This window comes from Podarcis muralis, chromosome 3 (assembly GCF_964188315.1).
Source record: "Podarcis muralis chromosome 3, rPodMur119.hap1.1, whole genome shotgun sequence".
NCBI lineage: Eukaryota > Metazoa > Chordata > Lepidosauria > Squamata > Lacertidae > Podarcis > Podarcis muralis.
In genome coordinates this window covers 92,898,720-92,914,139 of record NC_135657.1, presented here as the reverse complement: position 1 = coordinate 92,914,139, position 15,420 = coordinate 92,898,720, and the positions used below count along the sequence as shown (strand labels likewise).

At 42.3% G+C, this 15,420-nt stretch overlaps 1 protein-coding gene across 2 annotated transcripts in view; it reads right to left on the bottom strand.

Annotated features, from left to right (window-relative positions):
- Positions 1 to 15,420, bottom strand: part of MBOAT2 (membrane bound glycerophospholipid O-acyltransferase 2) — a 69,334-nt gene that overhangs the window by 20,994 nt on the left and 32,920 nt on the right. For both annotated transcript variants that reach the window (XM_028722496.2, XM_028722497.2), the window contains 4 exons: positions 4,968 to 5,063; positions 2,899 to 2,954; positions 1,820 to 1,874; positions 99 to 282 (listed from right to left, as the gene is read on the bottom strand). In XM_028722496.2, coding sequence (XP_028578329.2) covers positions 99 to 282; positions 1,820 to 1,874; positions 2,899 to 2,954; positions 4,968 to 5,063 — 391 coding nt within the window. The remainder of the gene's footprint in view (positions 1 to 98; positions 283 to 1,819; positions 1,875 to 2,898; positions 2,955 to 4,967; positions 5,064 to 15,420) is intronic.

Sequence of the window (15,420 nt, the reverse complement as noted above, 5' to 3'; positions counted from 1 at the left end):
GCCTGCAAAGAACACGTAATGCAAACAAAGCTTCTCATGCGCTAGAAGAACAGCAGCACAGCAAAAAAAAAAGAAGAAAAAAAAGCCGTAGATCTTACATTTGGAGAGGGATCTGTTTGTTCATATTTTATCTCTTCTTTCCCATTTGCTTCAGACTGTGTCAGTTGGTATGATCTGCCTTCAATGAAAGTAATATAGTCTTTATAAGAGCATAATGGGCCTGCCAGGATACCCATGAAATTACAGTTGTAACTTAAATACTCCAGTAGACTTGGCATGCGCCTGTAATTCAAAGACAAGCATCTGGTGAGGTTTTCATTGACATTTTCTAAGAGAACAACACTGAAACCACACACTGATTGTATTCTAGTTGCAATTACTTCCATTTCTACTTGATGTCACACACCTCCACTTTTAGCTATATAGACAGAAAGTTAATAGGTATGGGGTCCCCCTCAAAAATCCAATGGCTCTACAGCTGTTTCTAAGAATTATGTATGTTGGTTCCCAAGCTGGTTAGCGCTTGTCCACAAGTCAATGTGAGTTGAAGAGATGCCAACAATATAGTACAAGGGGGAGTTGGGGAAATCAAACCACAGGACAATTTTTTGTTTCATATGCCTGATGTTCCTCTGCATCTGGCAGCACGTGAGTGCCAGGGAGTCCTCTGAACATGGTGCAAAGCGCATAATATTTCTACAGTAAATGCCACGCAGAGAACAGAGATTAACCTACTCGAATGTAGTGGGATGTTACAAAAAGTCGAAAGCAATCTTTCAACGCGCTACAGAAATTAGTTGTTTATCCTAAGATTCAGCTTGCATAGCGGTTATTTTGCTTTACTGGCAGTCTGAGGTTGCATGTGCTAGAACGCTTTAGAAAAGCTTTGCTCCTGTGGCTAGTACATGAACCAGCAAATGTCACCCTTACCCCCATATCACCCATATTAATGAACCAAGCAAGGTTCATCATCATCATCATCATCATCAATTTTATTTGTACTGTGAACAGGCTGGGAGGCCTCCTTCATGCTTGTTCTTATACAAAGGAAAATATGTCAGACTGCCCCCTGGCCAAAGGCCTGGCGGAACAGCTCCGTCTTGCAGGCCCTGCAGAAAGATGTCAAATCCCGCAGGGCCCTAGACTCTTGTGGGAGAGCGTTCCACCAGGCCGGGGCCATGGCTGAAAAGGCCCCAGCTCTGGTTGAGGCCAGGCTAATTTCCCTAGGGCCCGGGATCTTCAGAGTGCTGTTGTTTGCAGACAGTAAGGTCCTCCATGGGGCATACCAGAGGAGGCGGTCCCGTAGGTACAAGGGTCCTAGGCCGTATAGGGCTTTGAAGGTTAAAACCAGCACCTTAAACCTGATCCTGTACTCCACCAGGAGCCAGTGCAGCCTTAATCCTTAATCCCCTTAATCCTGAAGCCAAACGTTATTGATTTCTCTTAACAGGCATTATTTAACAGGGTTTGATTTCTGGAATGAAGGGGAAATCCAAGGAGTGAGTCAACACTCTATTAGAAACTTGTCTATATAAATAAAGGGTCTGGGAGGAATTGACTCATATCAAATGTAAAGTGAGCTGCATCAGTCTCAATAGCATAATATATCCAAAGTTATTAATTCAAAGCATATTATTCTATCCTACTTTTGGGGGGTGAAAAACTCAAAATGGCTTCATTTGTACTTTACACAAATGAGCAGAATGCAACCCAGAGTTTTAAGGGGTCTCCTTGGCTTCCTGTTTTCTGCAGAATGGCCGATTGCAGGTGGAGTCTGAGGGACCAGGTGGCAGCTTACACTGAAGCAGAGAAAACTTACCTCACAGCTAAGCATCGCTGTGATTGTGTCAGTTCTTCCTCCTTTCGAAACATTCCTGTGGGTTGAGGAAAGAAATGGGAGTGTAACGTATTGGGCTGGGTCCACCACTGATGCCAAACCATAACTTGGCGTCACAAGAATGGGTTGCGGTAAGCCTTGGGCCATCGGACTCCCCAACGCACCTCAGTGCAGCCATAAAGAAGGAGCTCAGTAGCTTACATTTTCCTTGTAGCAGCTTGGTGTATTGTTCAAATCTGGACAAGCTACGGTGAATGTTAACTATGGTCAGTGGAAACCAACCAACTGCAAACCATGGTTTAAAAAGCAGGCTTGCTTTAAGTAACCTTAGTTAAGATTAATGTAGGGTTTGGGGGCATGATAAAATTACAGCTTATCCACCATGGAAGGTTCTGCTCTCCTCATTGAAGAGGGGAACATAAAAGCCCAAGGGCTGTCAAGATTTTTCTAACACTAAACCTTGATTTAGCATTATGTCCCTATTTTTTTTCAAATGAACTGGGTAACTTACTTGGTCCCAAAACATCCTCCTCCTTATAAGCTATCTAAACTGATCAGTCACAACAGCTATAGTTTAGTATATCTGAACTCTTTTATTATCTGTCTTCATAACTTTACATACATATTGCATACAAAAACCAAGAACAGTTGAACAAGGCACAGAAAAGCTAAGTAGTAGTATAGTATTCAGCCCTTACAGTCACCAGTTATCTGTTTTCTTAATTTGGCAATAAGCACAACTCCTTCACCTATTGTAAAGGACTGCTAGAATAGAGAATAAAGGATATCCTTGTATGACCTGCTACATGTTCAGCATGAGCAAAGAAGCTTCCTTGAGAATTTTTACATAGTTCTGGCTGTCGTATTTTTGTTGTTGTTGTTGTTTACTGTCACATAGCATTCCCCTCATTAACAGATAAACATATTGGTACAATTATGCATCTCCAATTCCTATTAAAAGACATGCGAAAATAAACATGGCCACATGGCTTATGTTCCACACCGCAAGAGAGAATTTAGCTCACCGTCCTGCCACCAGCCCCCCCCCCCCAAAGTCTTACCATCATGAATTTCATACGCCAAGCTTGTGATTTTCTGTGTAATTATCATCATTGGGCTGTGGCAAAGTGAGAGGGAAATGAAAAAATAAAAGACTTCAGAAACAGAACATGCAGATCTCACCCATATAAGTATTGCTTTCCAACAGAAAGATAGAACTGAACGTGCCATTAATTTGTTTTTAAAACATGCCACTAGAAGTCTTTTTATGGGTAGGTCTTAGGTAAGCCTGTGTGGAAGAGAAACCAGTGGCATTAGCATCCACACTAAACCAACCAACTATATCGTTTGATGCCCAATAATTCAGATCATTGTCAAGAGGCTTTGATTTTGAAGCTATTCTGGGATATTCGGCAACTAAGCATGACCTTTCCATGGTGGTTATGCAACTGTGGAATGCTTTCCCAAAGGAAACCCGTTGGGTTTCCTCTTTTTGCCAGATATATACACAGGTTAAAAGAAGGGAGACCTTGGAGGAAGGGTGGGATGACAAGTGTAAGAAAACAAATGACCATTTCATTTGAGCTAGCATAACAAGATCACAGCTTGATCAGGGTTGCCATTTATTTCCATGCTTGATCTGTGGACAAGCTTTGTGATTGGGCAAAACAACAACATGGTTTCCCACAAACCAGCGGCAGAATTCCTTCATCAGAAGAGTGTGAAGAAGAGGATGGAGCAGTCAAACCTGATGCTCTTGCATGCTTCTTCTCATGATGTCTGAGCCATTCCTTGGCATTCATGTTTATGCATTTATTTATGCACATATGTGCCAGAGACAAAATGCATGATTTCTCACCATGAAGGCCATTCCCATATACACAGGTGTTCTTGAAAGCCAATGGAAGAGACTAAAACCTGACAAATGGCAATTCTAGGTTGTTATTTTTTTTAAGAGACACTCCCAAATCTGGGGCATTATTCACCAAGTAGAGGTACCTGAAAAATGGCTGTCCCTAGTAAATCTAGTAGTGTTGTTTGAGCCTGTCAGGCACATGCAGTCAGCCACATATTTGCTCCATAAATATTAGAATACAGCTGACTTTGAAAAATTGAACTTATTTTAAAAGCAATAAAAAGTAATTAGTGTCTTTGTACAGCCAGCCTGTAGGGAGCATATTGGTTTTCCTGCATGTTGCGGAAGACATTGTTTGCTGCCTTTTAGTCACTTGGGTAATGGTAATTATAATAACAGAGAAAGCAATATAGCAAAGATCCATCGGTACTCAGGAGAAACACCATTCCCTGATTACACAATTCAGACTAGAAAAATCAAAACACATTTTCACAGTGTAAATAAATGGTAATCTGGAGGTCCCACGCCAACCACAGATAAAGAAGGGATTTTGACTCCCTCAACAGGCTCTACAAAACCCTCTTGTACCAAGGAGAGGAGAAAGATGACAAAAGCACGTTGGCAGAGAAATTGGTTGAAGAGAACAGCATGAAAAGAGCAATTTTTAATACTTGTGTTTTTATTGCACATCACCATAGGCACATGTTAAATGGAGAGGCAGTATTAAATGCTCTGCCCCAAATGGCAAACAACAGCTTTGGGCGGGAGCATTTTCACAGGAAAGTGGCACAAGGGATTTCCTATGTTGCATCTATCTAAACTCCAAAAGAAGCTGTGATGAATCTAGGTAGAAATTTGTGTGGTAGCAGTCCTTCCCAGACAGATATATCAGTATAAAGCTACATGCATGGAGAGGATTGTACAGAGTTCTTCTCCTATTATAGATAAATAGGGAAAGATCTCAAAAGAAACCCATAGAAACTGATTAAAGAACTTTTAAATTGTGCACACATGTATACAGTTCCAGGAAAACATGTTTAACTCATCTGTCTGTCTATCTATCATCTATCTATCTATCTATCTATCTATCTATCTATCTATCTATCTATCTATCTATCTATCTATCATCTATCCTCAGTGGGTTGTATCCAACTAATACATAACTAATGTCAATTGATTTTAATGGGTCTGCTCTGAATCTGTCTTAATTGGATACAATCCACTATATTTAGCTAGAGAAACAACTGGGATATAGAAAGTATTATTTATTCTTACCCAGAAAAATCAGCAGAATATTGTCCATAATCAAAGATATAGACTCTAGAAATTTGGCACACAGTGAGGTATCCCAAAGCAAAAACAAAACAATATCTGAAAGAGAGAAGGTAAAGTAGTTATTAAATTATCTACCATGTAAGTGCATTGGAGAGTAATATAAGCTTTTAAAAAAATCTTTAAAGCTACACACATATGCTAAGAACATTATTTCCCCACAACAAGCCCAGTTTAGGGCACCCAGAGAATATTATGCAAAATAACCAACTGAAATAGCCCCTTTCTCAATACAACAGAAGAGGGATTCACCCATCTACCATATTTTTCGCTCTATAAGACGCACCAGACCACAAGACACACCTAGTTTTTGGAGGAGGAAAACAAGAAAAAAATTATTCTGAATCCCAGAAGCCAGAACAGCAAGAGGGATCGCTGTGCAGCGAAAGCAGCAATCCCTCTTGCTGTTCTGGCTTCTGGGATAGCTGCGCAGCCTGCATTCGCTCCATAAGATGCACACACATTTCCCCTTACTTTTTAGGAGGGAAAAAGTGAGTCTTTTAGAGCAAAAAATACGGTATATTTTAGGAGCCTGTTACTATTTGCAAACACTTTCAAGTACACTTATCTTTCTACTCTGACTTCTTAGAGACTTTTTTCTGATCTACATCTTCAATATTCCTGCTCAGAATTTTAAATAGCAAAGTGTACTTTATGGCTTGAAATTATAATTGGGTTGCTACATCTATAGCAATCATTATTAGGTTGCTACACCTTTCTTTCATGAAACTCTGCAATTACCTTGGCAAGAAAGTAGCAGTGCATGATATGAGAGACGCAATTGTCACAATGTTCATTCACAGCAAATTACTGTATTTTTCCGTGTATTGGACGAGGTTTTTTGACTAAAAAATCATGTCAAAAAACTGGGGTCGTCCAATACACGGGTAGTGGCATGGGGCGGGGCGGGGAGAAGCACCGCGCCGCCAGCCAGCCAGTTGGCGGGAGCACAGATTCCCCTGATGCCACAATAAGGAATCTGGGGGGTGTTTCCTGCCTGCAGCTGCATGGGGGGAGAGGCTCAACAACTTTGCACCATCTCCCCTCATTTTCTTAAAATTGAGTCCCCCAAACGGGGGGGGGGGGGGGTGTTTCTTATACATGGGGGCATCTTATAGACAGAAATACGGTAATGCTATCTGAGATTATCACAGTACAAAGGTGGTAATAGTCCCATATGTACTATGGGATTAATTTGTTTTAAAAAAGGGCCCTTAGACCATCTTGTAACCTTATTAAAGCAGATACTTTCATATTGTTGCATGTAAGCGTTTTCATACAGCCAGCCTGTAAGCGTATTATAATGGCAGAAGCTCAAGATTCTGTAGGACAGGACAGGTTCAAGAGAGAAAGGAAGAGCATCTACAAGCTCCCAGGTAAAACTACACCATGGTTCTACAGCCATCTTGAACAACAATACTTCCTTCACAAGAACTCGAAACAAAATAAAAAAATTCCTTCCAGTAGCACCTTAGAGACCAACTAAATTTGTTATTGGTATGAGCTTTCGTGTGCATGCGCACTTCTTCAGATACCTGGTGAGGTTGATGGACTTTCATTTCATGCGGTACCCTCCATAGTTCTAGTTACAGGTAGGTAGCCATGTTGGTCTGCCGTAGTCGAAACAAAGTAATAGGTATCTGAAGACGTCTGCATGCACACGAAAGCTCATACCAATAACAAACTTTGATGGTCTCTAAGGTGCTACTGGAAGGAATTTTTTTTATTTTGTTTCAACTATGGCAGACCAACATGGCTACCTACCTGTAACTGTTCACAAAGACTGATATTGACAGGCTTTTCCTCACTCACAGAAATCTCTCTCCTTTCTACATTCTAAGTAATAACACAGCAGCATCAAAGGACCACATACCAAAAAGTACAAACCCTGGAACTATGCCTTCGCCCTGAAAGATTCCAACACTGTCTCGGTATCTACTCAGGCAACACTATCACTGCATTTAATAACATCAGCCACATTTGTCCCTATTGAAATGCATTTTGTTAGTTTTGGCGCAGTTCTCCAATCTGTTAATGTCATTTTGAATCTCAATTCTGTCTTCAGTGGCTTTAGCTACCCCACCCAGTTTGGTGTCATCTGTAATTCTGATGAGCATCCCATCAACACCTTCAGGCCCAGGGCAGAGCCATGTGGCATGTCCCACTTGTCCCTTTTTCCCCAAGATGACAAAGAACCATTAGTGAGCACTCTTTGGGTTCGGTCAGTCAACCAACTACAAATCCACCTCACTCAGTCCACTTTTCACCAGCTTCTCTGTAAGAATATCATGGGAGACTTTGTCAAAAAGCATGCCCTGATCCACCAAACTTGTAACTCCATCAAAAGAGAAAGAGAGAGAGAGAAATTTGTCTCTCAAAAACTTATCCCTACAGTCTTATTTTTAGTCTGTGGTATGGGAAGGGAATGGGGAGCGGTTCTGAAAAGTCGCTTCCTTGTGCTTGGAGCGTTCTCTTCCTTCAACACAGGGGCAGGAGCAGTCAAGAGATGGTGCAGCCTGTCCAGAACCTCTAGAAGCAGGGCAGCAATTTTGGGGATGATATTTTACCTCAGCATTTACTTCATCCACTCTGCTAATGATGCCTGCCAGAACCACCAGTCGGTTCATCAGTAGTGAACACCTCACCCCCATAATTTTGTTGGGCCGTTGTGTGGTTTACTTGAAAGGCCTTAGTGACCTTTGTTGCATCCAGCGGATTTGCTTTGCTTGGGAGTTTTATGCCACAGTCAACCGAGGTGGCTTGGTCAAACAGGAATGTTTCTCCACTCTTTTTGCTGAACCCGCAGGGTACGGATTCTATGTACCTTTATTGTTTCTTCTCCACTTGGAGACTTCTCACTATGATGGTTGCCCGGCAGGGGACCTGTCCAGCTCCAGTGTGTCACTGGCTGACAGCTTCTAATTTTCTACCGCGGAAAACTATGCCCATCGAAGCGTGGTGCAAGTTTTATTCAACACCGTGCGACTCGTAACTACCTCAAAATCTCTGCTACCCTAGTCTCTCGTTGTTCCACAGGTTTGTTCCATGGAACACCTGGGTTGTATTTTACTACATAAACTTGAAATTGCAACTTGGGAGTAGCTGCTTTTCAGGGCAGAAAGATAGTAAATCAACTGCTATGAGAACTGGGAAGGTCTAGAGTAGGAAACTGAGGGCCAGCCCCTGTCTACTATGGCTGAGTAAACTAATGCAAATGCTAATCATTCTGACCAAAGACATGACCATTTTTGACCAGAAAATTCAAGCGTTCAAAACAGCCATTAGCTATTAAAATTATTACTTATTTCATATTAAAAAGTAGCTTTGGTTTTGAGTGCAGGCACTCGTTTCCCAACTTATCTGATAAAAAACAAAATCTAATATTCACAGTTGTAGATGAAATTTGGTGGGGGGCAGTGGAGGTAAAACAGTGTTTGATAGCTGGAAAATCTGTAACTGCAACTGTAATTCCTATTGCACAGTGCCCACTCCAACACCAGATTATTTCATTAAGTATTACAGATAGAGGCATTCTGATAAATGCCATTTATGGTAAGACAGATGACATTTCAAATAATGAGCACTACAGAAAATGAATTCAAACACAATAGTACACACAGTAATTTGACACACAAACTTTATGGTCTTAATATTCCCTTACCATGGTAGAATCTGTAGCAATGAATATGGAAGTGCACATTTTATGTAAAAAGCCAATGATAGCAGCACTGAGCATCTGCTTGCTTATAACAGTTATTAATAAGCTGCATTAATTAAAATTCTTGTTTATACTAAATGATTTCAGCCATAAAACAAATGTGCATCGCTGTTCTTGAGCAGCCACAAATTCTAGATACTCCCATGAAGCTCAGAATCATATTTGGGAGTTAAATAGGAGCAACAAGAAGAAAATAAAATAAGGTTTATCTGTTGCCAGAGTTGTGCCTTTATAAATATTCTTATACAACATGCACAGGAGCCCTTAACACCTGTTCCTCTAAGCAAGTCCTGGATTCCATCCTATACATGCCTACCCAAAGATTCCAATGATTTCAATTAGACTTGCTCACAGGTTAAGTGGGTACAGGATTCCAGCCTTAATGTCCTAAGCGCTAATTGCACACACACTGATGTACCAGATTCCTCCCTTCCCTCACCACCCCCAGCAACACAACCAGCAATTAACTTCCAAAATTAGAATTTGTCACAAGCCATTGGAAGTTGTGCAATCTAAACTTCTTGGACAGTTCTGCTCCTTACCAGGCAGGATATGATTCAATTACTGTTTTCCAGTGTGCAAATTAGGTAGGTTTGTCTTTAACGGCAAAAAGGAGCTAAATCTAAAGTTTCGTAACTAAAACTAAAGTTATACAACAGGTGTTAACAGCTTTTAAGGTGTTTAAGGTGGCTATTCAAGTATTTAGCAGCAGCATTCATGATGTTTGGACTTATTGGCCTTCTTTCTATAGATGAGCATGAAAAAAATACTATTCAAAAGCAAGACTCAGAGAAATGCCACTGTAAATCCAAAATTACGTTATTCACCTCATCTTTGAAAGATTAGATCAGCACACTCAACCAACCTCAGAGGCCTTTCTGGCCTTCAATTAGTTTCACATTAATCCTTTCATCAGAAGAAAAGCCTGCAGCGAGAAGGCATCTTCATGAAAGTCGCAGGTTTGTTATCCTTCCTGTAATCGTCCTCATCCAACGGATAAGCATGAAACAGCATTTCACTACATCAGTGGGGGACAAACTCTTTAGGCAGCCAGTCCCTTTCAAAATTATTTTCCTGGTGTCCGTGTTAACAGGCATGTCCACTATCATTCTGCCACCCATTTTATGCGGCATGCTTGGAAAATCTGTGAAAAGGCGTTACAGCAACAAAAAATGCCTGTGCACATGTCAGGGTGCACCAAAACTCTTCCAAGGGTCACCAACAATGCAGTCCTATGAATGTCTACTCGTAAGCAAGTTTGTACAGAATTGTAGCCTCAAATGGCTGGCTTCAACTGGTATTGCGGGTTGCTCACCATTACAAAAGACTAGTTTGCTATTTTCTATAAAACGGCTCTGGTTTTCCACTATGCCTTTTATTATTTATTCCTTTTATTGCTGAGTCTTTAGCCGTCTTCTTGTTCAAAATGTGTTTTGTGGGACAAACTGAGTATTTTTTTTTAATATGAAAACTGTTTAGAACTGCCATAAATAAAGACATAATAAAAAGATACAGACATTGTAAAGCAAAACTCGTAGTGGCTTAACTTTAACAGAGGACTGTTCTACTAGCTTCCTGACCTCAGTGGCCAGCATAACAGCCCTACAACTATAAAAAAAAAGCTACACAATTAACAATATCTTAAAAAATTACATTTGAGCAGTTTCTAAAGTTTACTTTTCCTTGTTTGGATAGGCAAAGTTTGAAGTGGTAGCACATTAAATGTACTATGAACACGAAAAGGCGATCAGACAAGGCTTTCGAACGGCAAAGTTGCTAGCTGCCAGTTTTCTTCTAGGCAGAGAGACTGCATCAATTGATTAAATGCTAAGTATTGTTGCTACTTGTTATTTATAAAGGGCTGGCAATTGCAATGTGCTTTACAAGCTTTATTGTGCTCTCACAACAGCTTTGTGATGACTATTATCCCCGTTTTAAGAACGGGAACCAAGGGTGACAGACCATGACCTGCCAAAAACAAGTCCATGACAAATGAAATTTTCTCCCCATCTCTCCAGTTACTGAACCACATCAGCTCTTCGGATGGGGCTGTAATCTCTCATGGATTTCACTTGCATTGTACTGTATATTTTTTCAATGAATTATTTCCTTTAGAACCCTAATGGTCCCTGCGCATTCCAGTAAATCAAGGCATTAACAATGAGGGATCTAGGAGACAGTCACATTGTTATTACTGCTACGCACCAAGGAAAAACAAGCGTCTTTACTATTTGTGCCTGTCAACATTTTGTGAAAAGACAAGCTGAAAATATGGCACACATTTTCTCCCTGGTTCTCAATAATGAAAACTGTAGGGAAATCAGAATCAGCCCTCAGATTGTCCTTTCAACCGTTCAGGTTTGGATTTTATTTTATTTTTACATCATCTTGTCTCTTTCATATGTCTCCGAGACAGAAACAAAAGTGATTTATGCAGAATTATCTTGCCATCCTCCTCCTCTCAATTTGTCTTTATTCTGCAACATACACAGTACACCACAAATCTAATTATGGTAGGGGTTCAATTGTCATTTCTACGCATTCACTGAAGAATTCATCAATGTAACAGCCTGTATTTTTGTTTTCTCATTAAAATCTTGCAGCATGCTTCAACTTCTCTTGTCTGTTTGCTCCAGAACCTGATGACGCTATACCTATGGCAGCAGCTGATATTCTCTGCTTTCATACTAGGGCTTTTCGGGCAAAAGCATCATGATCTATGTAGCTTCCTCTGACTTAACTCCTCTGATGTCACAATTAAAGTTGAACCAAACAGGGAGAGGAAAGCTATGGACATTCACATTCTTGAAAACAACCTTTACTTTTTCCAGTGATTTTGCAGGGAGGACGGACAGGAAGTTGTCTGGAGAGAGGAAGAAGGGAATGCACAAGCATGCACCAGAACAACTACACTAACACTTCCCCATCTTGCTGCAGTGGCAGAAAATCAAATACAGCATGGCCTGGATGAGACAGACTACCTGATCCTATTACAGAGTGTAGTTTGCAGAACCAGGCTTGTGTGTGCCTTCCATTTACTGGATCAAAGTTGCTGCTTACAGATAAAAACATATAGGAATCCTTGTCCCAGTATAGATACTAGATGCTGCGCTACATTGCTTTCAATGGGATGTGCATTAGTATACTCATATTGTGTCTGGATCCCACAGAAGTCAATGCAGTACGGAGACATTTGCATTCAAAAATGCATCCCGTTTAAGATGCAGTTCTTCACGAAGTAAGTGACAGTTGCACGGAAGCCTTCTCTGCATGCCAAACTCCCCAGAGAGATTCATCGCCTGCCAGCACTGTGTAGTGGAACAGGGAGCAACAGCATGGTTGCTTTTGCAACAGGCCAACACTTCCACTTACCCCATCCCCTCCATTCAAAGTGAAACAATGCGAAGGCCTCATTTGCCCTTGATGAGATCATTGTGCTGGCTATGTGCTCCTTGATTGGCTGAGAGCACATCGACAGCAAGAATGGGGGTGGGGAGGGGGGAGAGACACTTTGTTTAGGAAATGGCACCAAAGCAGCTCCTGAGAGACAGGTAACATAACAGGTGCAGGGGGGGGGATGCATGTAAGCTTAAAGGTAAAGGTGAAGAGACCCCTGAACATTAGGTCCAGTTGCGGACGACTCTGGGGTTGCGGCGTTCATCTCGCTTTTTTGGCCGAGGGAGCCGGCGTACAGCTTCCGGGTCATGTGGCCAGCATGACTAAGCCGCTTCTGGCGAACCAGAGCAGCGCACGGAAACGCCGTTTACCTTACCGCCTATTTATCTACTTGCACTTTGACATGCTTTCGAACTGCTAGGTTGGCAGGAGCAGGGACTGAGCAATGGGAGCTCACCCCGTCGTGGAGATTCGAACCGCTGACCTTCTGATCGACAAGTCCTACGCTCTGTGGTTTAACCCACAGCGCCACCTGCATCCCTTGCATGTAAGCTTGCCGGCCCTCCAAATGTCCCTTTTTATGCCAAAAATTCTCCCCCCAGATAACTTGGTTCAATCCTAGTGAGAAAGCAGCCAAGGTGGTATAGACCTAAATAGAGTTTTAGTTCTCTTCTTCTCCAAGTTATTTTAGCACACAGACCATGTCTATTACACACATCTCACTCTAAGCAACATACTGTCTGTCTCTGCACATCAAACAAAACCATGGTTTGGCACTACATGCATGAGAAGGAGGGAACCGCCATGGACCTTGGTTCAATGCTTATGTCTACAGCAGAATATTTCACTTCATCCCAATCTGCTTCCAACTTTCCATATCCTTTTGCTTCAAATGTCCCCGGTTTTGACAGCCACCAAAAACAGCTGGGTCATATTTTTCAAGCTTCCATATCATTCAAGAAAGCAACGGATTGGATCACAAGCTCTGCAGCAGAAAAGGAAATGCCCAGCTGCTCAACATACCATCTCCAAATTCAGCTGTTGCTAATATAATAAATTGAAACCATTTTCTCTAATTCTGTAAATACCTGGGTATTTCCAGCAAGCTTATACTTTGCAACATTAGCAGAATACTTTGCATTACACTTACAGCAGTGAGTGGCAACATGCATATATGAGGTATGCAGACTGTTCCTTTGATGGAATTAATATTTCTGTAAGAAAAGTGAAATGTGAAGTAGCCTGGAGGCACTGATACTTAAGTGGTCGTTGTTCCTAATCTCAAGGAGTAAGCAAAAACTAAGTATAGGCCAGGGGTCGGCAAACTAAGGCCCGTGGGGCGGATGTAGCTCGCCAGGCTTGTTAATCTGGCCTGCAGATCTTGCTGCCCGTGTGGTCAGTCCCCGTGATAAACCATGCGGTGAATTACTTCCATGATGCGCGACGGCTTCTGATTGGCTGCAGGAAGCTTCTGCAGCCAATCAGAAGCCGCGGATGCCTCTGGGCGGGCGGCGACGCTGGCACAGCCTCTGCACCACTGCCGCTTCCTCCCGCTCAGCTCTTCCTGCTTGACCGCTTCCTCCCGCTCGGCCACCACAGCGGGAAGGAAGGGGCGGCACCCAGAGGCAGTTGAGTGGGAGGAAGCAGCGGCGCCACAAAGGCTGCCTCCGCCGCCCAGGCCAGTAGCATGGCCTCTGCGCCCTGCCGAGACAGAGGACGCCGCCGATGCTGCCAAAGACAAGGCAGCATCGGCGGCATGAGTGGCATCGGTGGGGGGATCCTTTCAGGAGAGGGGGTGCTTTTGGGAGAGGGTGGGTCTGGCCCCCCACCAGGTCTGAAGGACAGTGGACCGGCCCCCTTCTGAAAAAATTTGCTGACCCTGATTGACCTCATATGCTAGATATGCTTTTTTTCCCAAGCAAGGCATGGCTTTTGAAGACCATTTCTGTACACCTATTGTTAAAATTGGGAACTTTTAGATGAGTAGAATACCAATTCTACACTACAATATTCTTATATCGTATGGCTTCCCCTGCCCCCTCCCAAAAGAAAAAGAATACAAAGAGCAAAACTCCTCAAACATGCAGTAATAGACTGGTTTTGACCTTTACAGCTTTTCTCAACAGGCATTTTCTTTTCTGCAAAGCATGCAGATTCTCGTTTTTACACAGACACAGAAATCTAACAGCAAAAGACTCTTTGGTGGAGCAAAGAAAGAAAGCAATTCTTCTTTCTGGGGGAAAGTTGCAAATGTTGGAAAATGTAATTTTGAATAGCTGAAAAACTCAATGCTCAATGGGTCATTTCTAGGAATGAAACCAATCTGGTATAGCACCTTTTATTTTTGCTTTCATCATGCATTGGCGCAACTGTGTGCAATTTTTTTAAAAAAAATTTATGACTTGAGTTTGTGAGATACTACCTGTTTTGAAGCCAACAATGGAGCTATCTGAAAAGCTCCTCCAAAATGCCAGCCATATTTCTGCACGTGTGTTGGGGCATTTCTTAAAACGTGCAGCCTATGAAATATCACCATACATTAAAACAGAACTGAAACATACCTTCAACATGTTGTTCACATGTGGCATGACACACTCTGCATTCCACTTGTTCAATGCAGTCATGAAGAGTAAAAGAACAAGTGGATGCTTCCAAACAAGAGATCTTTGTTACTTCCCAACTCGGAGGAACTGTGATTAGTCTTGTTATAAAAATCCAGTTTCAATCTGTAATTTATGAGCCTCCCCAAGTTCAGTCACCACAAGGAACATTAAAAGGTAAAGGTAAAGGGACCCCTGACCATTAGGTCCAGTCGTGGCCGACTCTGGGGTTATGGCGTTCATCTCGCTTTATTGGCCAATGGAGCCGGCGTACAGCTTCCGGGTCATGTGGCCAGCATGACTAAGCCGCTTCTGGCAAACCAGAGCAGCACACGGAAACGCCGTTTACCTTCCCGCCTGAGTGGTACCTATTTATCTACTTGCACTTTGACATGCTTTCGAACTGCTAGGTTGGCAGTAGCAGGGACCGAGCAACGGGAGCTCACCCCGTCGTGGGGATTCGAACCGCCAACCTTCTGATTGGCAATTCCTAGGCTCTGTGGTTTAACCCACAGTGCCACCCACATCCCTCACAAGGAACATTACTTTGCTTAAAAATGGAAAGTGAATACTTCTAAATCACAAAACTGTGGTCATGTCAGAGGAGCATAGGGGATGGAAATGCACGAGCCTGCTGCTCACTGCAAAACCTTAGATTAAATGTTGTATCAGATAAGGGTCT